The 16,480-nt window shown below is 41.4% G+C and overlaps 1 protein-coding gene across 3 annotated transcripts in view; it reads right to left on the reverse strand.

Moving 5' to 3' along the window:
• SYK (spleen associated tyrosine kinase) overlaps nt 1–16,480 on the reverse strand; it is a 91,240-nt gene that overhangs the window by 14,081 nt on the left and 60,679 nt on the right. For all 3 annotated transcript variants that reach the window (XM_087444773.1, XM_087444772.1, XM_004428315.3), the window contains 4 exons: nt 11,390–11,477; nt 9,845–10,022; nt 5,992–6,201; nt 4,859–5,048 (listed from right to left, as the gene is read on the reverse strand). In XM_087444773.1, the coding sequence (XP_087300899.1) occupies nt 4,859–5,048; nt 5,992–6,201; nt 9,845–10,022; nt 11,390–11,477 (666 nt within the window). The remainder of the gene's footprint in view (nt 1–4,858; nt 5,049–5,991; nt 6,202–9,844; nt 10,023–11,389; nt 11,478–16,480) is intronic.

Consider the following 16,480-nt stretch of genomic DNA (forward strand, 5'->3'; position numbering starts at 1 on the left):
TAAAGCTTAAGTGAGTCTCTTGTAGGCAACATATAGTTAGGTCTTGTTTTTTAACCCATTCAGCCACTCTATGCTTTTTGGTAGAGAACTTAATCCATTTACAATTAAAATAATTATTGATAGGTAAGGACTTAACTAACGCCATCTTATTGTTTTCTGTCTGTTTTGTAGTTCTTTTGTTCCTTTCTTCCTCTCTTGCTGTCTTCCTTCGTGATTTGATGATTTTCCATAGTGGAATACTTTGATTCTCTTCTCTCTATTTTGTGTGTATATACTGCAGGTTTTTGCTTTGTGGTTACCCTGAGACTTACAAAAAACATCTTACAAACATAACACCCAATTTTAAGGTGATAACAACTTAACTTCAATTGTATACAAACAGTCTACCCTTTTGCTCCTTCCCTCACATTTTATGTTTTTGATGTCACAATTTACATCTTTTTAGATTGTGTATCCATTAACAAATTATTGTAGCTCTAGGTATTTTTAATACTTCTGTCCTTTAACCTCTGTACTAGAGTTAAGTGATTAACATACCACCATATTACAGTATTGAGGTGTTCTGAATTTGACTCTATACTTATATTTGCCAGTGTGTTGTATATTTTGATATGTTTTCATGTTAATAATTAGTGTCCTTTCATTTCAGCTTGAAGAACTCCTTTCAGAATTTCTTGTAAAGAAGGTTGAGTGGTGATGAACTCTACCAGCTTTTGTTTGTCTGGGAAAGTCTTCATCTCACCTTCATTTCTGAATGACAGCCCCACCACATAAAGTATCCTTGGTTGGCAATTTTTTCCTTTTGGCACCTTGAATATTTCATCCTACTATCTCCCGACCTGTGAGGTTTCTCCTGAGAAATCTGCTGATGGCCTTAAGGGCCTTCCCTTGTAAGCGATAAGCTTCTTTTCTCTTGCTGCTTTTAAGATTCTCTCTTGGTCTGATTTTTGACAGTTTTATTATAATGTGTCAGGGAGAAGATCTATTTGAATTGAATTTGTTTGCGGACCCATGAGCTTCATGAACTCGGATGTCCAAATCTCTCCCCAGATTTGAAAAGTCTCAGCCATTATTTCTTTAAATAAGCTTTCTGCCCCTTTCTCCACCTCTTCTTCTGGGACTCAAATAATGTGTAGATGGTTTCTCTTATTGGTGTCCCACAGTTGCATAAGCTTTCTTCATTCTTTTTCTTTTGGCTCCTCTGACTGGATAGTTTCAAATGATCCGTCTTCAAGCTCACTAATGCTTTCTTATGCTTGGTCCACTCTGCGATTGAAGCTCTCCTGAATTCTTCAGTGCAATCATTGTATTCTCCAGCTCCAAAATTTCTGTTTGGTTTGTTCTTATGTTTCCTATCTCTTTGTTGAACTGCTCATTTTGTATTGGTATTGCTTTCCTAGTTTTGTTAAGCTGTTTATCTGTGTCCTTTTGTAGCTCTCTGAGCACTTTTAGAACAATTATTTTGAAGTTTTTGTGAGACAATTTGTGTATCTCCATTTCTTTGTGTTCAGTTACTGAAAGTTTACTGTGTTCCTTTGGTGGTGTCATGTTTCCATGATTCTTTGTGATTCCTTGTAGCCTTACATAGTCGTCTGCATATTTGAAGCAGCAGTCACCTCTTCCAGGCTTTATGGCCTGACTTTGGTAAAGAAAGACTTTCATTGGCAGGTAAGGACATGATGGAGCATGCTCTGACCCTGGGTCTAGCAGTGCAGGGTGCCAAGCATGGAGGTGTGTGATAGCTCCATGTCCGGTGTGTGTGTGTGATGTCTCATTGGCTCAGGTCTCTGGGGTCCATAACAATGACAACTGCATGATCCTTGGTAATAGCTGCAGGGGGTCTGCAGTGGTTGTAGTGGTTCTTGGAATCCTCAGCAGTGCCTCTAGGTCCAGTAGTTAGGGACCAGGCAGGTGGTAGTCATGGCCAGAGCCAGTGGTGTACACACACTTAGCTGTAGGGGCTGGCTGCAGGTGTGCATGTAGTGATAGGGCCTGGCTGCAGACTCACACATAGTGCAAGGGATGGGTCCAGCAGTAGGCACTGGGGCCAACTGTGGTTGCACTAGCAGCTGCAGGGGCCCTGGTTGTTGGCATGCACTCCCATGGAAGTGGAGGTCAGTGATGAGAGTCAGGTCAGTAGCATGGAGGTGCACAGCTGCAGGGGCTAGCTGCTGGTGAGATCAGTGGTGCAGGCCAGTGATGGGGACAAGGCCAGATACAGGCCCATATGAGCCATAGGGGACCTGGTTGTTGGCATGCACTCCTGTGGCTGTAGGGGCTCCTCCCAGGCACATGCACAGCAGTGGAGGCCAGAGATGGGAGTTGGGCTGGAGGTGTGCAGGTGCAGAGCTGCAGGAGACAGCCACAGGTGTGTGCACATGGTGGTGGGGGTCATCTGCTGGGGCTGGTTGCTAGTGTAGATCCTGTACTCTGGTGGGTGAGGGGGCAGAGGGAGCAGAGAAGGACTTAGGCAGCTGGCATCTGTGAATGTGAAAACCTGTGGAGTGAAAGTCTCAGCAGTGAAATCTGCGGGGAGTCTGCAGGGGCAGTGTTGGCATTGGTTTCTTCAGCAGTTCAAGTTGCTGGGGGCCTCTATGGAGCAGTCTGCTGGGGTCCACAATGAGATCCTCAGTGATGAGAGCTGGGGGGTCTGCAGCATCTGCAAGGGCTGTTGAAGTCCTTAGCAGTGAAGGCTCCTGGGGTCCTCTGCAGAGCAGGTCACTGGAAACCATGTTTACTCCCACTGTGTGGCTGATAGCAGCAGCCCCCTGCCCTTCTTCCTTGTTCCTAGCTGTCTCTCGACATCTCAGCTTTGCTGGACTCTGGGTGGGGTAAAACTGAAGTGGGTCCTTCATGCAGTGCCCTGGAAGGCTGAAGAAGCTGGTTACTCACCCACTCTCCTTTTCCTGATGAGGGGAACTCTTTCTAGCTGGGTGGTTCTCGCCTGGTGCTGAGCAGTGCCGGCCAAAATGAAGCCGTTGTTCCTACCCTTTTTGTGCAGTTATTCTCGGGTTTTTTTGTTCCACTGTGTTGCTGAAGCTTCTTAAGTGGACTTCAGAGCTCTCCCAGAGCCGTTTCACTCATGGCTAGCTGTCTAGTTATTGATCTTTGTTGGGGGACAGAGGCTGGGATCTCCTACTCCGCCATCTTGGTCCAGATCCTATGGCTTTTATTTCTACAGTGCCTTCTCTATTTTCTTCCTCTGTTTCATTGATTTTTAAAGATTCACCGGTTTACTTTTCAATGGCACGTTGTTTAATATCTGTGGCAGTTTTAAAAATTGGCCCTTGCATTCTTTGACATACCTCCTTCCAAGGGTGGGGTCTGTCCTCCTCCTCTCTTGAATCTGGGTGGGCTGTGGCTGCTCTGACCAATAGAATGACATGGACTTGACTCTGAGCCAGTCCCTGGGCCCAGGTCTTAGGAGCCTGGCAGCCACCACTTCCTGCCTCTTGGGTAACTTGGTGTCAGGACCCAGCCACCATGCTGTGAGGAAGCCCAGGGGTGCATAGAGAGGCCACATGTAGGTGAGTTATTGTTTAATGGTACAGCCCAGTGGAAGTTCCAGACCACAGCCCATGTCAAATCAGTCACTAGCTGTGTGAGTGAGCAGAGTGGAAGTGGATCTTCCCGCCTCCTTGGGACCACCTCCTGAGACACTGTGTGGAGGAGAGATGCACCATCCCCACCAAGCCCTGCCCATACTGGAGAACTGTGAGTAAATACATGCATGACGTTGTTTTAATGCACTAAATTTTGGGATGATTTGTTATTTCAAGTTCTCCATCTTCTCCTTGAGTCTTTGTTTTAGATAGTCTATATTTTCTTCTCTCTTCAATGATCATGATTCAGTGCATGTTCCAAAGCACCTCCAGCTTTAAAATCTACTTTTTTTTCTGGTGTCTACCTGTGGTTCATTCTAGGCTATTGCCTCCTTTGTTCCATTTCACAGCCTCTCTGTAAAAGGCTCATTTGGTGCTTTTCTAATGATGGCTCATCTCTGAAGGGGCTCTGCTCTGGGGCTAGCTTCTCTATGAGGAACGGAGTGAGAAGGAGCTGGGATGGAAGCTCTGCTCCTGTCACTCATCCTTCACGTTGACCGTTAGCTGACTGAGATCCACCATCCCCTGCCACCCGCCATCCCTGTGGCTGTCTCTCAGAGAAAGGATGAGCGGGTGGGTGTGGTCACGTAGGTGTGCTTCTCCAGCCACTCCAGGGTGCGGCACTGAGGACAATCTCACAGCCCCCACTCTGCTGTTCACTGTGAGATCTTCAGGGTATGTCATCTATTTCTGAGAATGCTGGGCGTTCCCGGGAACTGAAGAGTTGGAAATCTGATCTTGGCACCCTCTTCCACTATCTGGATCCCGTTCCCAGTACATTTGCCAATTGATCAACACAGACTCTATGTATACCCTGTGACTGAGTTCACATGAGGATGGGGCTATCTTATTTTTTTCTCTTCTTTTAGTTGCTATCAGCTCATTTGAGGGTTCAGAGAGGGGTTCTGAGAAATCCTGCAGGAGTCAACCTATTCAACCCATATTTTCCAAAGTAATTTAATGAAGGAACTCTATTTTTTGAAATAAATCATCAACTAATACCTTGATTCCCTATTGTTCCAAGGAATACAGCTTGAAAGATACTATTCTGAGTAAATCTCAAGTTGTGATATATAAGATATTTCCATTTTTTTAACAATAGAATCAAAACTTAATGAGAACATTTTTTTACGTAGTTATTTTTAGATAGGGAAATTGCTTCTTGAAACCCTATCATAATAAAACAAAGAAAACATATATTTGCATTTCAGATTTTTACTACCTGCTGCTCTGAATATTGGCTAAGTTGTTCCTACCTTGTAGTAGCTTTCATCAGCACTAAGTGCTTTGGAAAGTCCAAAATCACTGATCTTGGCATAATGTTGAGTAACCAGCAACACATTTCTTGCAGCCAGATCTCTGTGCACAAAATTGCTCTCCTCCAAATATTTCATTCCCATAGAAACCTGATGAACCAGCTCTATGATGTTCTTATCCTTGACATGCCTGAAAGTCACAAATGTGTCATTAGTGATAGTGGATAGTAGTTCATTTCAGAACAACTAGCCATGCTCCTCATGGAGACAAAAGATGATTCTTCTCATTTCCCATTCTTTTTAAGCAAGAGTCACGAGTGGTGACAAATAACCTTGTTAACCAATAGCTGTTCAAAACTGAACACCATTCTCCCGGTGTTCAACGGGTTCAATTTTCAAGGCAAGCTTTGAATTGGATGAAAAGCAGTATAACGCGGTGGTCAGACCCAGATCATGGAGAGCCAGGCTTCAGTTGGAATCCTTGTGCCAATAGGGACAGGTAACAAAACCTACCCTGAGTTGCAGTTTCTCACCTGTGAAGTGGGACTAACAGCACTTCCCCTCTATGGAGATTAAAGACACAATCTAAGTAAAGTACAAATGTAATGTAGCAAATGGGACAAAGTAATCAGTGGCTATTGTTATGATTTATTCCACATGAGTTCCTCCATCTCAGCAATGACTGTTGATGAGCACAGGATGATTACTCCATCGATGATTGTAGTCAATTAATAGCAATGAGTATTTTCAGAAGTAATTACTCATGGGAATGTAGAGGTCAGCCAGACATGTAAGACATCACTGTTATCCCTTATAAAATGTTTATTTAAAAATTTCTTTAAAAAGAGCGTGTTCTGCCTAGGGAGGGGAGATTGCTTGCCAAGACATTCTACAGCTGATTCTATCGTCAGGCCAATACAGAGTGAGCAAATTGTTAGATTAGAGTCTTTCTTTACATAATAGACTTGATCCAAAGACTACAGCTCTGTCTTCTCTCAAGGTCTCTGAGAGTGGACCAACACTGGGAAGGTGTGGGAGGAGAGAAGGCTTTCCACAGAAATCAGACTGCTATGTGCGTTGGGCGGGTGGGCCCTGCCCCTCACAGTATAAGTTTTTGGGGCACCTAAAGATACCTGTTCTGCTGTAAATATTTATTGAGTGGACCCAGTTCCGCCATCTCCATAACCAGCATCCAGGACTCGGCTTCGCAGATCCCTATCATGCGCACGATGTAAGGATTGTCAAGCTGCTGCATCACATTAGCTTCTCTTAATAACTCATCTTTAAGGGCGGGGTCATTGGCCTCATTTTTCAGGATTTTCACAGCCACTGTTTTCACGACTCTGCAAAAGAAATCATAACACATAAGAAACTTTTCAAAGTGGCACTTCTAGATAATTATCTTCTGTGAAGCATAATTTCTATGCTAGAAATGGTGTTATGGAAATATCAGCAACAGAATGGAAATGCATCTTAAGAAGCCATGTTATAAATGACTGGTTTTCCAACCATGTTGTCTCATTTTATAGACAAAGGGGGAGTTAAAAATAATAGGGGAGTGCTGAAGAATGCCCCATCCAAGCTGAAAGCCTACATATTGTAGAATATTTAAATAACTTCCAAGTAAATCTTACAAACTATGACATATGTGAATTTCTGTAACATCTTGAGATTTATCATCTCAGATTATGTGTAATGTGTGTGAATACAAAATCCCTTTAATATATGTTAAAAATGAATTTCTGGATGCAGAATTAAAAGCGTACATTGTTAAAGCTCATAGTTTACAAAATACTTTTTAAACAGAGCTTTGTTAATTTTAAGCAAGGCTCAACAAGTTTACAAAAAATTAATTATTTTTAATTTTCTAATAAAAACATCACATAGGTGAGGTTTGAACTCTTGAAAATATTCTGATATAGTGGGGCTTAAATAAATGAATGGAACTCAACTCTAAATGATTGAAAGACTGCATCTCTCTGTGATACAATTCCCACAGATGCAGGAAATATACCTCTTTTGTTGAACTCCAAAACAAAAGAATAAAAACAGAACTATCCAATAAAACAGGTAAAATAAGAGAATACCAGAGTAAGCCTGACATACATTCAGAAAAGCACATACAACTTCAGTGTAGAACTCAATGAGGGTTTACACATGGGATGCATGCTGTAGGTCCTACACAGATGGAGGCATAGAATATCACCAGCACCCCAGAAGCCCTCCTCATCCTCCTCCCAAGATCATGGAAATATTCTCCTATGCTACCTCTAGACAGTTTACTGTTTTCACATTTCAGTCTACCATCCATCTGGAACTGGTTTTGTGTACGGTGTGAGGTAGGGGTCAAAATTAACAAGCAAAAACCTCTCGATTCTTCCAATGTATAAGGAAGAAATAACACCCACAAACTCTTCTAGAAAATAAAAGAGGAAGGAAACTTCCCGACTCATTTCACAAGGTCAGCATTATCCTGACGTCAAAACCAGACAAAGAAATTATTAGAAAATAATTTACTGATATCCCTCATGAACATAGATGCAAAAATTCTAAGAGAAATATAAGTAAATTAAATTCAGTGATTTATGAAAAAGATATAAAGAATATATAATTCATGAACAAGATGATTTATTCCAGGAACGCAAGGTGGGTTTAACATTTGAAAGTCAATCACCATATAAACACAACAAAGGAGAAAAACCACATGGTCATCTCAGCAAAGGCAAAAAATATTCAATAAAATGTAATACACTCTCATGATTAAACACAAATTTCTCAGAAAAATAAAAATAGAAGGAAACTTTCTTAATATGATAAAGAGAAGCTACAAACCTAATGGTGAAGTATTGAAAGTTTTCCCCTGAAATCAAGAATGAAGGATAAGGCTACTGCCACTTTTATTCAACATTGAACCACGGTTCCTAGCTAATAGGATAAGGCAAGGAGGAAACATAAAAAGCATAAAGAATAGCCAGGATGAAATAAAACTGTCATTATTCATAGATGACACATTTTTGGATCAAAGAATACACAGATAAACTACTAGAAATAATAAGTGAGAAATAACAGGTGAATTCAGCAAGGTTGCTGGTATCAGATCGATAGACAAAACCAGTTATATTTCTGCATTCAGTCAACACCAGGGATTAGCAAATAAAATTTTAGAAATTATACTGTATATATTAACTTCAAAAGTACCAAATACCTATGAATGAATCTAACAAAAGAAATTGTGCAAAACTTCCCAAAGAAAATTAAACAGCTCTGATGAGAGAAATTAATGACGACCCAAGTAAATGGAGGGTGGGTCATGGTTATTGATTGGAAGACTCAACTTTGTAAAGACATCATTTTGCCCCAAATTGACCTGTAGGGCCTCTCCTCTCCCCAAACCCTCTAGCTGAAATTACGTATCTATAGTCATGTCTATGTTAATTTACAAAATTGATTAAGCAAAGAATTTAAGTATCACAAACTAGTTGAGAAAATGTATGCCTTAATACAGGATAATTTATATTAATTTTACAAAATGACTGTGATATACGTACATATATCTTAAAAGAAGCACATCAGTCAATTTTATGTATATGTATAGACACACACACAAATATGGAAGGAGCAGGATAGAAAGAGTTTCTGTGTATCCTTTTGTCTATATTCTTGACCCTTGAATCATGCAAATTATCTACTCAAGAAAAAAAGAATTTACAAAAATTCCTTAAATTTAAAATAGCGTCGAACAACTCAGCCCAACTACATTCACGTCAGCAACATACTAATTTAAACATATATTCAAAGAGAGGGTTTGTTTCAAAGGACTTTAGAACCAGCATTTTATGCGGGATGCCTTCTAAAGACCAAATAAAGTACAAAGAGATTTTAGTAGTTTAGCAATTCTAATTGTTTTATAATATGTATTGTTATTTGAAATTATAGGATAAAGCAAATAAATAATTATACTTAACATTACATACAAATGATATTTGTAATCAGGAATTTTCTGGGTAAGAGAAATGAGACACAATTTAAAAAAATCAAAGAAAGTGAAAACATTGTGTTGTTATCATTGAATGCTTGCATTTTAATTAAATAGTACATATGTGTATGTGTGTCATACAAAGATCCAAAAAATATATACTCTGAGGTTAGTTAACGGTACTACTATTTGGGTGGTGCAAATATGATGTTTTTATTTTCTTACGTTTTGCTTGTTTCTATTTTTTAATTCTCTATAAGGCACACGTACTACACCTAAACTAATATATATAATTATCATATACATAGTTAATATACATAATGGATGCTTTCATTGTAATTGTACCAAAAATGAACAAAAACTATACTGCTAATAAAAAAGGATTTAGCCACACTAGGCTACATTTTGTGTTTGGGATTAAATGAACATAACACTTGTAGCACAGATCCTCCTCGACTTAACGGTGCAGTCACGTTCCAAGAAACTTATCATGAGTTGAAAATATCGTTAAGTCGAAAACTCATTGAATACACCTAACCTACCAAACATCGTAGCTTAGCCTAGCCTACCTTCAACATGCTCAAAACACTTACAGGAGCCTAGAGTTGGGCAAAATCATCTCACACAAAGGCTGTTTTATAATAAAGTGCTGAATATCTCATGTACTGTACTGAAAGTGAAAAGCAGAAGGGTTGGATGGGTACCGATGGGGGTCAGTGTATGGATTGTTCACCCTCGTGATGGCGGGGCTGACTGGGAACTGCACTCGCTGCCCTGCCCAGCGTCATGAAAGAGGATAGTACTGCATGTCACTAGCCCCGGAACAGATGAAAATTCAAAATTCGAAGTATGGTTTCTACTGAATATGTGTCGCTTTTGCACCATCATATAGTCGATAAATTGTAAGTTGAACCGTCGTAAGTTGGGGACTTTCTGTATACATAGTAGCTTCTAGAATGTGAGCTCATATGAGGACAAGTGTGGTGTGACGGTGCAAAGCTCTGACTTACTTTTTCATCTGGTAGTAGCCCTTCTTCACGGTCCCAAAGTTACCAGATCCCAGCTCGTTTTCCTCCAGGGTCAGCAGATTTCGATCCAGGTAGACCTCCTTGGGCCTGATCTCCTCGGGGTCCGCATAGGGGCTTTCATACACCTCAGTGTCCATGGGCATGGCTTCTCTCTGGGTGTCTGCAACACAGTCAAGGAAATAACCCTGGGCTGGATCCCTCATGAAAATCCTGTCATCTCCCATTCCTACCTCCTGTGGTCACACTTCACTTTTCACGACCTTGGTCCCGTTGGGCAGCTATGGTGCCAGTGAGTACTCAGGGCACAGTCTCCCCAGCTTGTAGGAGGCAGCAGAAAGCCCCCCATCTCCATTGTACTCGACCCCTGTTCTTGCACTAATGTGCATCGAGGAAGGGTCTTTCACGCCAGAGGCAAAGATGGATGAGGCCCTCCTAATGGGCTGTGGTGGCTTTAAACTATGAAAATTCTGACACTCCTTCCATTGAGAGACCAAGTCTATGTCACCTCCTCTTGGTGGCTTTTGTAACTGTGTCACCCAACAGAGTATATCATAAGTGACTTTGGGATATACTCAGGCGAGGTTATAAAAGCCCAGGCACCTTCTGCCTCATTGGCTGGAAACCCGGCTCTTGACGCTTCAGATGCCATGCAAGGTGTCCAACTGCCCTGACACCTTCCACGCTGTGAGAAAGCCCAGGCCAGCCTACACAGACTCGGAGACCACATGGCCCTCAGACTAAGTGGAGACAGGGAGACGCTGGCCAGCCCCCAGTGCCCCAGCCTCACGGGGCTGGCCCAGCTCCAGCCCCAATCTGACTACAAGAGTCCCCCAGCCACGACCGCCCAGCTGAGCCTTGCTCAAACTCCTGACTTGCCCAAGATAATTATACAAGAGATAATTAAATGACTGTTATTGGTTAAAGCCAATAAGTTTTGAGGTGGTATTTGTAGCAATCAACAGACCGAGTTTACCAATAAAAAAAATAACCTGGGGCCACACAGAGAACCCAAGAAGGTCATCCAGAGGCCCCATTTCTGAGAACACCAGGAGGTATTTTCCGGAACAGTATCCTCTCATAGCCTCACAGAATCAGTACAATTCCCTCTAGAATGTCTAGTATTCCAGCAACTCAGACATGCCTTCAGTTTTTACCAGCACCTTCTGCTGAAACTTATCAGTGGACACATTTTTCCAAGAACACAATCTTAGAAATGCAAACCTTGAGTAGTATCAGCATTATAAGAGGTGAGAAATTCCGAAGCAGCAGCACCAAAGAACATTTTCAGTGTTGCCAATTTATTGTGAGAGAGGCTGTAGGGACCATTTCACCCAACAGAACACCACTATTCATGGACATGTGACACCTGCTATCCGCCACCAGACAATAGTGTCACGTATTGCTAACCATCGTTATGCTACCATTGCCGACCAGGGATGAACTAGCGAGCCAACTCTACAATTCCCAAGGACTGTGGGAAGCATTTCTGCACTATGAATGCCCAGAGACGAAAAGTGCATCTCTCACCTCTTTCCGGGCCCGAGGGCCCTCTATCGGGCTCATAAGGGTTGAACGTCGCGGAACTCTCTGGGCGGTTCCCTTGGGATGAAGAGCTCTGAAGTACACAAATGATAACAGGTCACTTTTCTTCATCGATACACCATGGAGCTGATCTGCACAATTATTTTTATTTTCAAGTAATCACATTTTAACGTATGCAGGGAAGACAAAGGAAAGAATTAGGAAGAGAGACAGGAAGAAAAACACATGGCTTATCTCATTCTTCGGGCAACTGCTTGGTTCCTGTGAGGGCTCGATAAGGCTCAAGCTCTGACAACTGGAGGGGCCTGCCAGGGTCTCAGAGGGGCTGTGAGAGAATGCTCAGCACCGCTTTAGGAAGAATTACCTCCCTACCTACAGGCCCTTGCAAATCCTACCTCCACCTACCAAAAGATACTCATTATCCCCTTAGATTCATTTCCCCCCTTAACTCTTTCTCTCCCGTTCTATGTTATACAGAAGTTATTTTACAAGAAACATTAACTATCCACCAGCTGCTTCCACCCACTCCCCAGCACCAAAGTGTCCATGCTTTCCTGGTTTCCACTGTGTCTTTCTCTTCGCTGGAGGTCTAGCAACATGTGGGTGATGCCAGAGGGTAGCACTGGCCAGCAAGCTAGAGGACCCCGGAGGAAGGCAGCTGCCACCAGCCCAGGTCCAGTGCTGCTGCCGCTGCTAATAACAATAACAATAATTTTCATCATCATCACGGGCCCCGTGAGGTGGGGAAGACTTTTTTTTTGCTAACCTGAAGGAAGGTAATTCTTCCTTGTACTCAGAGCAGGTAACACGTGTATCAAAACAAAGCTTTGCCAGCCATTATTAACGGCAACCTTCCCTATTGGATATACATCAATTTGTATCATAAAATAATGGGGGAAAAATCTACTCCTTATATTCCTAAAACCTTTCCTTTTTGAAAGTCTCTATCTTGAGTCTTCATGACCCACCCTCACTCCCAACTTAAAACAGCTATTGCTACTAAATTTGGTTCCTGGGAAAACCACAATTCAAACCATTTTTTTGATGTGAGTTGAGTAGAAATTTTATATACACATTTACCTTCTCAGTGCCCAAACACTGGCCACGAAGAAATGAGATACTGCCAGATTTTGGAGAAATATAAAGAAACAGAGACATTAAGCTTAATTTTACACAGTCGCTTATCTTCCAGCACACACGGAATCCTCGTCTGCCTTCCTGCCCTCACAAGCCTGGGGACCAAAAGTACAACAATGCAGTCACAATGGGCCACTTGTCTCCAAAACCTCGACTTCCTTCTTCAGGCTGTCTCCCGAGGGCTAGAGAACCACTGCGCACACTGGCAAAGGCCCATCTGACCAGGCTAAAGGACATTGCTCTTATGTGTCAATGGGATGTTGTTGGCTCCATCCTCTCATTACTATCCCAGCATCCTTATTGAACTGTTTAATAGAAGTAGCTATGATATATCAAGAATGGAAACAGACTATAAGTTCTGGGGGCACAGTCATTGGTTCACTGCATCAGAGCTTTGCCACGCCCTCCACTGGCACTCAATGAAAATGTGTCGAACAAACACACGATGAATGCACGAATGAATGAATGGAGAAACTTCTTAAAACTAGAAGATGTGAAGTGTAAACTAATGTGAGTTAACAGTGAGTTATCTTTCAAGTCTTCTCCTAATGGAGGGAGATAGGTGTGGATAGTTCCCAATGACACTCTGCCTCTTTTAACAACTTACATGTGGTTACAGGACTCCCGGATGGGCAGTGGGCTCACCTCTCATTTGTAATGTAATTACCCCGTCTCGACAGAACTGTCCTTGGAGAAATGAGGTAATCCCCAAGGCTTTCCATCCTCTCCCTCTGCCCAGTACCCTCCTGCAATCAAACTCCAAGATGAAATAGTTTTCAAATTTAAAAAAAGTCTCTTTTAAGTTCACATTTACTATCATTTAAACTTCTCTGATTTTCCCTGCAGGTAGGAAAGTTTTTTAATCCAAGGACAAAGCTTCAAGACACCAGGACCAGCCGTCAAGGACAAGGAGAGGGCACCGGCACCCTTTTTCTCGACCATAACACCTCCAGCCCTCTGCCCACGTAGGACGTATCCTGGGGCTGCAGCCTCTCCATGCTATTGAAAGTTCCCCAGAGCAGAGGGCTTCATAAAGGCTGATACAGTTAAGCCTGAATGCAACGACCTGACATATGAATCCTATGGGGAAGAATTTTAAACAAAAGTGGGGGTGTAAAAATTCTGGAAATGATACCAGGGCATCAGGAGTAAGAATTAGCAGAGATGGACACAGCGAACCTAAAGCCCCGGACAGACTAACGCACACTCCCATTGGTGGGTGCTTCTCCCCCCGGTCAGTCTCGGCTGTGGATAAGGAAACAGGTCAGGGGTCTCCTCTGGAAGGTCGGGCCCCAAGTTTTCGGCCGAGGTGGCTCAGGGCTTCAATTCAACGCTGCCTGGCAGCCCACCACGCCATGACGGCCGAGCCCCACGTTTCAATAACCACGTCAGCTCCTTGCCCGGACCCCTCGGCCCTCCGCCCTCACTGGGACAGAGGATGGCACCACATTCAGGAGAAGATTCTTTGGAAGACATGGGAGGTTTTCTGCTGTGTCCGTTAAAAGGTGGCGCGACTTGATGATGAGGATGGAGATACAAAATGCAACTTGCATCTTTCCCCAAGTAGCTGATGAATACGCCGTTTAGTAGAACAACAAAAACAACAGAAATCCTCTGGAATCAAATAATCAGTTGGAAAGAAGATGTGAGGACTTTGTAAAGAATATGCTCTAAGGCATAATGATAAATTATGAAATACTGATTAGTGTTTAGCATTTAATGAAATTTTAATTCAATGAAAAACATACTGCTGGTCCACTCTATCATTTGTCAATATTCTTTCTGCTTTGTATTTGAGGGTTTATTCTGCCCTAATCCATAGAATCACCTTTTCTGCACACAGAACAGGTGTAGTGAAAGGCGTGAATGAAATGTGACTTCTTTTTTCCCATTTTTCAAAGCAGAAGTCAGATCTGCAGGCCATCACTAGATGGCACTGGCTACCTTAGTTTCTACCTTCCAAAGGGCAATTTGTGATTTTTCTTTAAGTTTTATCAATTCAGGTAAAAACAGATCACTCCACAATAACAAAAAGAAAATTAGGTCAGGTTATAAATTATGATCCCTGGTCTCTTACTGGCCAGGCTTAACTGCAAGTACAAAATGTATTTGACAAATACTATTTGAATGCGTATGTTTAAGAAGTGGGGATTCAGAAGCAAACAAAAGAAAAAAAATATATAGCCCTTGTGGGGCTGACAGGTGAGTTGAGAGTTTCTTGACTTAGGAGTACTGCTGTGTGTCCCAGCATCCATTTCTAGACCTTGATTTTTAGATTTCTCGAAATACATTTTCAAATCAGGCAAGAGCAGTATTAAAGATGACAACATACTTGTCACAATTGCAGTGACAAAAAGAGCCAGGAGGCTTCAGAACTATCGGCTGCCGTAAACAGACACGGTTCTGGTCCCTGCTGGAATGACCGTGGTCCAATGGGAAACAAGGTCCCACCTTCCAGGGCAGACCCTCCTTGGCCAGGACATCGGATAATATGAGGTTTGCTTCAGATCCACAAAAATAGACACTTGACCTTCACAAGTAATCTTCCCTCATCTTCGAAGCAGAGATCTAAAATCCGGCCCTTTACAATGGTGTGGAAACACATTTTCTCAAGGGTCTGGCCCGTGGCTTAGGCCTTATCAAGTAAAAGAGTATGGCTTGAGAACTTATTTTTCTTAGTTCTCTCTCCCAGCTGAACCCTAGTGAATTGTGTAGTTAAATATAAATCTTAAACTATTCCAATCACCAATGTATGTGTTGGAATAAAACATGAAAAACGGGTTTTAATTTGAAATTCTGAAACACTTTTCTACAACTAAGATAAATGTGCATGCTGTGTCTCGTCTTAGAGAATGTGCCTTTGAAATATGAAATGGAAGCGCTGTCTTTAAGGATGTTGTTGTTCAAACTCTGCCAGTTTTCCTTAATAGAAGGAATTTGAATTTATGCCTGAATTTGTGCCTGAATTTATGTACTTAAAGTAGCAAAGAAAAATATTCCACTGCTGTTAATAGGAGGAATTTTATTCATTTAAGGGACAACCAGTCCTTAAGGTAAGTATATGGTAGGGGGTGGGGAGAGAGTGAATCACACTTATATTCTTTAGTCAAATTCATTTATATTTTTTAGTATTAAAATGTTTCTTATCGCTAAAGAAAAATTTAAAATACATCTGCCCTTAAGTTTTTATTACGAAATTTCAAATTATCTGATTAATAATCTTCAAATCAAAACATCCTTTTTATTAACTACCTATATACTAGAGTTAATTCAAGTTCTAACATATCCTTTTTGTACCTGAATTATTAAAAACAACTATTTATATTGATCAAATTAACAAATTCAAGAAAGTTATTTACACTTTAGCTAAACAGATGGAATATGTGACCCTTCTCATGACAGGTTAAATAATGGAAAATTCCCCTTCTATTTGTGAAAACATAAATATTAGTTCTCCTAGAATATTTCTGATGAGTAATTAAAATATTTTTAGTCCATAACTTAAATCACACAATCCTACTCTTCTATCAATTAACTATTGATATTTTGGCATCTATGAACATTCAATACATGCTTCAAAGTTGTTATAAATTTAAATCGACAATAGCAGTTTCTTGCCAGAAAAGTATTTTCACAGTGTTAATCAGATTAATTACTTTCTAATATTTAATTCTCTTTTAAAAATTGATTAAATAATCTTAGTGAGTGCAAATTTAAAAAGGCACAACAGAGTTTACAATAAAAAGTGGGTCTTCCTTGACACCCCTGTTTCTTACCCTCAAGGCAACTAGTGTTACCAGTATTTTCTGTATTCTTCCAGAATATTCTATACTATATGAGTACATATACAGCCATGCCTTTGTTGTTTGTAATTAACACTGCATTTTGGAAACAATTCTAGATCTCAGCTGCCTCTCATGGTATGAATTTTATTGTAAC

Source organism: Ceratotherium simum, chromosome 20, assembly GCF_057802395.1.
Source record: "Ceratotherium simum simum isolate JZ-2026a chromosome 20, ASM5780239v1, whole genome shotgun sequence".
NCBI classification, from domain to species: domain Eukaryota; kingdom Metazoa; phylum Chordata; class Mammalia; order Perissodactyla; family Rhinocerotidae; genus Ceratotherium; species Ceratotherium simum.